Source organism: Myotis lucifugus, unplaced genomic scaffold (assembly GCF_000147115.1).
Source record: "Myotis lucifugus unplaced genomic scaffold, Myoluc2.0 scaffold_1, whole genome shotgun sequence".
NCBI classification, from domain to species: Eukaryota; Metazoa; Chordata; class Mammalia; order Chiroptera; family Vespertilionidae; genus Myotis; species Myotis lucifugus.
In genome coordinates this window covers 24,402,015-24,409,640 of record NW_005871049.1, presented here as the reverse complement: position 1 = coordinate 24,409,640, position 7,626 = coordinate 24,402,015, and the positions used below count along the sequence as shown (strand labels likewise).

The 7,626-nt window shown below is 37.8% G+C and overlaps 1 protein-coding gene across 1 annotated transcript; it reads left to right on the top strand.

The window, feature by feature from the left end:
- The first annotated feature begins 5,981 nt into the window (after positions 1-5,981).
- Positions 5,982-7,388, top strand: NPY5R (neuropeptide Y receptor Y5). The gene has a single exon (XM_023753372.1). The coding sequence runs from the start codon at positions 6,002-6,004 to the stop codon at positions 7,370-7,372; it is 1,371 nt and encodes a 456-aa protein (XP_023609140.1). The 5' UTR covers positions 5,982-6,001; the 3' UTR covers positions 7,373-7,388.
- The last annotated feature ends 238 nt before the right edge of the window (positions 7,389-7,626 follow it).

Here is a 7,626-nt window from a genome sequence, read left to right as displayed (position 1 = left end):
TCCGTGGTGGGAACGGTGTCCCCCGGCCGGTGTTCAGCCCGAGCCCGGCTCGGGCGAAGCCCGCGGTGCCATCCACCCCGCCCGCTCGGGCGTCCGGCCGCCGCGCCTCCCGAAGCTGGCCCGCCACCCGGAGGCAGCTGCGCCCCCAGGTTTGCGCTCCGGTTTGCAAGGGGGCCTCCTAGGACAAATGCCATCAATAACATCCATCCATGCACCTCGAATGACAGAAACAGGGCATTTTTATCCCCAAATGTACCGACCTTTAGTTTATCATGGAAAGAAACGGACCCATTCATCATGTTGGAGCGAAGCCAGGAGACTTTGCCTGAGACCAGGGAAATAGCCTGGAGCACTCTGAAGCAGGATGGTGCAGCCCGAGTGCATTTTAAATGTTAGGTTTCTCAAGGGAAGAGAAACTCTGCTGTTGGAATGGAGGGGAGAGGGTGGCGCGTGCCTGCCTGTTTGTCGGTGGAGCAGCAAGCAGAGCCGAATTTATCCTTCCAATTCAAGTTTTGTTGTGTGTTGTTTTTTTTTTTGCCAGATTCTGGCTTTAAAAATAAATCGTGGGAAGATTTGAGAACCTGGAATCTCGCCATTGTTTCAGGATCACAGCAAAATAAGCCAGAGCCGATATTTTATCATTGTTAGAGGGGAAATTTACATTTACTTTATCCTTTTGTGTGAATGGCACCCTTTGTGAGAAGAAAGATGTGCATTTTTATTAGGCAGGAAATGATCCTAATAAGCATTATTTAAATGTACAAGCTAAGCCTCTTAAATCCTTTGAGCTCCCTGCAGTTCCTCCTATTATTCTTTCTGAGAACTATCTACTTAACATACTTAAAGTCTACTCAGAAGATTACATTTGTCTTGTTGACAGCTATAGGTCAAATTTTTTATTTAAAAATTACAATAAGTCTTTCCAAAGACACTGCTTTTTTAAAATTGCCACAATTTGATAAAGAATTTATCTTTTTCACGTTTTACTCAGATGATTCAGGTTTGATGTTCAGCCTGGTAATTCAGGTGGTGGGAGATAAAATTAGATGTAAAAGAGAAGAACAGTATCTCTTTATTTACACATTATTTAGCCACCATAGTGATTTCCCACAGTCAATATCAGGTTTCTTTTCAAATAACATTTCATTTTGAAAACATTTTCTCTTTGGTTATATTTCACATTTTCTCTAGGAATCTTACTTTTATTTTGCATAAAATATTTATGTTGTATAAAACTGTACCACATTCATTCTAACACTTGTTGAAACCAGAGAATTATTACAGACTGGCATTTCCATTATAAGTTTGCTTATTGCACTTTTCAGGAAAAAGGAAGCGAAGTGGTAAGTTTAAGGAAAGAAATTCTTTGTGCTTTTTTTTTTCTTTCATTTTAAAGTGGTTGTGTGGTAGGCAGTTAGACAGACATGAGGAGGAAAAGGACCAGAGGTCAGGTACAGAAAGTCACCGGGCGGAAAGCCCCTGGTGCATAGCAACTGGGAAAACAGGGACCTCCTCCTCAGGGTAACCTTTCCTCCCCTAGATGATGGCTGGTCCATCTATGCCTCTCTAGACCACTCCTCTCCTGGCTTGTTGCTAGTCATTCAGTTTAGGACCCCCCCCCCCCGCCCCCCCCTCTCGTGGGGGTAAACAAGGGGGCCAGAGAATAGCCCTTAAGTACTAAACCCCCAGGACAATGAGGTTCTGACTCACATCAAATACATCTAGGCCTCAGTTGTGTTTCAGCTCCAGGCCCAGAAAAGCAGCAAAACCAGACAAGTGACCCAAGGGCTGACCTCAGAAGCAGGTGCATTGATTAATGACCCCTTGCCCTGGCACCTACCAGTCAGTGGAGAGTGATCCTGAAAGGACACACCTAGAAAGCTAATGAATATTCTATTGAGACCCTCCCCTGGGACTTCCCCTAAAATCTCCACCCTTAAAAGCCATTAGGACAGAGGACCCAACACTCCCCCTCCAAGGTGTAGGCCCTCACCTTTCCCCCTCCTCTTCCCTTATACCTTTACCCTTCTCTCTCCCAAAGCTCCAAGGGCCCCTCTTTTGCCTCTGGAACTTGTTTCCTGAGCCCTTTTCTAATACAGCTCACTTCTTCTACCTCTGTGACTTTTTAAAGGAATGTTCTCTTATAGTTTGAGTCTTGGCTCTGAATTCTTTCCTAGCCAGAACTCAAGTACCCAGATTGCTGAACCCAGGTCAGATCTGACTCCACCCATCTTACACCTGGTGCCATTCTGATTGCCAACAGTTTCTCTACCTTAGATTTTCAATTTTCCTAATGCTTAAAATACCCCCTGGCTGTAATGAGGCACTTTTAAAGAAACTGCTTAGCATCCCCTCATTTGCAATATCCATTACTTAGTTGTGAAAAGTCCTTCATTGGAGCAAAAATCCACAGAATGCTCACTTAGTGCAGAGCATATCAGGTATTTTATGTGTGTATGTTTGTGTGTAGGAGGAGTGGGGTTAGAGAAAGAGCAGGAGAAGATTGTTTACATATCACACCAAAACAAAGTGAGTTAATGAATGTTGGGAGAGATATAAACATAAGAAAAAATGATAATTTATTCATCTATCTATAGGTAAGTATCCATTATATTTGGGAACAGTGCAAGTGGCCATTCTGTAGTGAAAACAGTAGGTCACTGGCAGCTAGGAGAGTGTCACTCACTCATTCATTCATTCATTCATTCACCAATCATCTATTTAGGGCCCTTTATATCTCAGACACTTGCAATCTGCAATTACTCACTGTGTAAACTTTAATTAATCCCTCATCGAATATTCCTCAAATAGTACCTTGTATTAGTTGTTTTTTTATTAGTTGTTCAATTAATGCTAGTTGAATGATCACAGAAAGGAACAACTAACCTTTCTTACCTATTCATTAATGAAAGGGACCTCCTCTTTAAATTATATATAGATTAGTGTCTTTTAGGGAGGGAAAAAAGTGTTGTTATCCTCAGTTTTTCCTATGTTCATTAAATCCTCAGGATGGCATTTCCTTCTTCTGCTTACTAAAAAAAAGCTGTAATTTTATAATTTAACGAATTCAATAATTTATGTGAATACTAGAGGCCCAGTGCATGGGATTCATGCACTGGTGGGGGGCGTGACCTGCGGGGATCGCTTGCTGTGGGAGTACCACTCATCCCGGTCAGCTGAGCGGAGCTCCCACTGTGGGGGCGCACTGACCACCAGGGGGAAGCTCCTGCGTTGAGCATCTGCCCCCTGGTGGTCAGTGCGTGTCATAGTGACTGGTCGACCAGTTGTTCCACTCTTGGGTCGCTAGGCTTTTATTATATAGGATATTTAAAATAGAAAAGGTTTAGGGACAAACTATACAATCTGATGTACTTCTTTTTCATTTAAATAAAAACATGTTGTAAATATGTTTTGCTAATTTTGTTTTATGTTGCTTATGTGATAGCCTTTATCAATCAAGATATCTAATTTAAAATTTATTTATTTATTTATTTATTTTTTTTATTTTTTTTTTCGCTAAAAGTATTACAAAGGGTATTACATAAGTGTCCTTTCCCCCCCCCCACCCTTGCTAATTTAAAATTTTAAAGTGTTAAACTATCACATTTGTCCATGTAGGTATCTTCTCATTTCATTTTGGGATCATCTGAAAACTTGACTAATTTCAGTGATATATATATATATATATATATATATATATATATATATATATATCACTCTTAAGTTTGATCTTTTCCATATATATATATATATATATATATATATCCATGCATACACACGTACACACACACACACATACACACACACACACACAGAGTCATACTCTAACCTGAATTTGCCCATATTGCCAGGATGATTCATTTCTGATATTTTAAAGCTGGGGAAATGAAACTATTCTGAAATGATTAGTAACAAATATTTACTTAGCATCCTCTATTAAGCATCATTACTATCCAGGTAGCTGCAGGGAGGCCGTAGTCTAGTAATGTGATGAGTAAGATGATTCAGTAGGCCTTACGAGCCACTTTTATACCAGTTATACTTTCTCACTTGAGGTAATATCAATGTAAATTACTGACTAGGATCTAAGAATAAATGAGTAAGATCCTGGGGTTTTGAATTAATTTATCTTTAAAGGGATGTAATTAGCTACCAGAGAGTAATCCAGTCAACATAGAATCGGTAGTAGATGTGAAAAACTTAGTTTCAATCTTTCTCATAGCACAATGGTGCCTATTTGAAACTTGCTGTATGTAAAACTAAAGTTAAAGTTATTTATAATGAATGTATGTACACAATAGTATTTCCTGTTTGGAAATGTATTGGACCAAGACTTATAAGTTGAAGATAATAGTGCTTACTGTTAATTTAAATATCTATGTCTCTTTATAATTTTAAGTATAATTATCCAACTTAGATCTGGCAATAAGTAGATAAATATATATTTCTTTCTAAGACACATATATATCCAGGTCTCTATAACAATGTATATTCTTCAGAATGAATTATTGCTGTCTTGGGTGGGAAATTTTTATTAAATAAGAGTGCTTACTTTTTTAAAGTGGAGGAGGAGTTCCTTTTAATTTTAAAGTTATATACAGTTTTGTGCTTCATCAGGAAGTACTGTCAAATCTAGTATACAACAGTAAATAAGTAATACCATTGTGATATTAATAATATAATCTTAGTTTCCTTTCAAATAAAAAAACTTATGAGGTGTTATGTTAGTATAACTGCTACATTTGACTTTAATATATAATATTTTCCTCAAACAATATGAAATTATTGAATCTCTTTAAAGATAAAATCTAGCCCTGACTAGTTTGGCTCAGTGGATAGAGCGTTGGTCTGTGGACTGAAGGGTCCCAGGTTCGATTCCGGTCAAGGGCATGTACCTTGGTTGCGGGCACAGAGTATGCAGGAGGCAGCTGATCGATGTTTCTGTCTCATCGATGTTTCTAACTCTCTATCCCTCTCCCCTCCTCTCTGTAAAAAATCAACAAAATATATATATATTTTTAAAAAGATAAAATCTATTTTCAATTTCTAACAGGTAAATTTTGTTTTTAAAAACACCAGCAGCACTGCTGGTCAGTGGCTGTGTTAATTCATGAGAATCTGGCATATCTCAAGGACTGAGAATTGATTATGGAATGTTTTTGCCATCCAGCATTGTGCTCACAGAGTCAACAGTACAACATGATAAACATTTATTGAGTGCCTACTGTATACACATAGGTGCAGAGTGTTTCTGCACTTGAGAAGCTTTAACAGTTTACGAACTAGACCATATTTAGGATGCTAGGTTTTTATTTGAATTTTGTATTTTCTCATAAATATTTATTTAACATCTGCAGTGGTGAAGTTACTGTGCCATGTATTATGGTAGATACCTAGGTAAGGGACAGTTTCTGCTTTTCTGTTGCTTAAAAATAAATAAGGTAGATGGTTTGCATTATAATTGCAATGCAAACCAGATTGTGACATGTAGCATCAGACAGTTATAAACAGAGCATTATGTGGGTTGGGAAGAGGAGATCACATTCAATTGAGTAGACCAAGGAATACTCTAGGATAGGTCTCTTTAAGTTTGGTCTTGATTCAAGTAGGAAAGGAAGGAATGTTTAAGGTAGATTATATGACTACACCAGGTATTAGGTACCTTGATTGGAGAAGAATATTACTGAGCTACTGCAAATTGAGTATCTGAAGTTCTTATCTACATTTGCCTTTTCCTTGCCTTACATTATTTCCTTCATTAATTTTAAAAACCAAGTTTGTTATTTTAACACAAGTTAATATCCCATAGAAGTGACTATAGACTTAAACTTACTGTAATTGTTATTGGCTGAAATTTGCACCGCACTTGGAACCAATTGAAGACCTCACTAAACATTCTTAAGAGGTTCATAAGATAATGGGAGCAAATTGTAAAATGTACTTACCCTCTCAGTGGATTAATTTATAGGAGTCATGTAATTTTTTTTCAAGTTGCTAACTAATGTCTTTTTATTCCAAGCAGGACTATACTATGGATTTAGAGCTCCAGGATTATTATAACCAGACACTTGCCACAGAGAACAATACTGCTGCCCCTCGGAATTCCAATTTCCCCGTCTGGGATGACTATAAAAGCAGTGTAGATGACTTTCAGTATTTTCTGATTGGACTCTATACACTTGTAAGTCTTCTTGGTTTCATGGGGAATCTGCTTATTTTAATGGCTCTCATGAGAAAGCGTAATCAGAACACTACAGTAAACTTCCTCATAGGAAATCTGGCCTTCTCTGATATCTTGATTGTGCTGTTCTGCTCACCTTTCACACTGACCTCTGTCTTGCTGGATCAATGGATGTTTGGCAAAGTCATGTGTCATATTATGCCTTTCCTTCAATGTGTGTCAGTTCTGGTTTCAACTTTAATTTTAATATCAATTGCCATTGTCAGGTATCATATGATAAAGCATCCTATATCTAATAATCTAACAGCAAACCATGGCTACTTCCTGGTAGCTACTGTCTGGACACTAGGTTTTGCGATTTGTTCTCCCCTTCCAGTGTTTCACAGTCTTGTGGAACTTCGGGAAACTTTTGGCTCAGCATTGCTAAGCAGCAAGTATTTATGTGTTGAATCGTGGCCATCTGATTCATACAGAATTGCTTTTACTATCTCCTTGTTGCTAGTACAGTATATTCTGCCCTTAGTTTGCCTAACTATAAGTCATACCAGTGTCTGCAGGAGTATAAGCTGTGGATTGTCCAACAAAGAAAACAAATTAGAAGAAAATGAGATGATCAACTTAACTCTTCATCCATCCAAAAAGAATGGACCCCAGGTGAAACTCTCCAGCAGCCATAAATGGAGTTATTCATTCATCAGAAAACACAGAAGAAGATACAGCAAGAAGAAGGTATGTGTGTTACCTGTTCCAGCAAGATCTCCTCAAGACAATCACTCAAGCACACTTCCAGAAAAATTCGGCTCTGTGAAAAGTCAGCTCTTTTCATCGAATAAGTCCATACCAGGAGTCCCCACCTGCTTTGAGATGAAACCTGAAGAAAACTCAGATGCTCATGACTTGAGAGTAAATCGTTCTATCATGAGAATAAAAAAGAGATCGCGAAGTGTTTTCTACAGACTGACCATATTGATATTGGTGTTTGCTGTTAGTTGGATGCCACTACACCTTTTCCATGTGGTAACTGATTTTAATGATAACCTTATTTCAAATAGGCATTTCAAGTTGGTATATTGCATTTGTCATTTGTTAGGCATGATGTCTTGTTGTCTTAATCCGATTCTATATGGATTTCTTAATAATGGAATCAAAGCTGAGTTGCTGTCCCTTATACACTGTCTTCATATGTCATAATTCTCATTGTTTCCCAAAGAAAGAACAAATGTTAGGATAATCTAAAATACATTCATGATAACTTTGTGTATATAATAAACAAATTTTATTAATTTATGAATTTAAATTATGTATGAGTTCTGAACTTGAATGTCAGTTCATAGTACATATATGAAAGATAATTTTGTGTTACAGTACAATGAATTCATTTAGTTGTATAATGTCAGTGTCAGTCCAATCTGTGATTTCATCTTAAAAAGTAGTTATATTACCTT

What these genes read in the sequence shown, in the direction of transcription:
- NPY5R (XM_023753372.1), top strand. Translation starts at nt 6,002, where the DNA reads ATGTCTTTTTATTCCAAGCAGGACTATACTATGGATTTAGAGCTCCAG.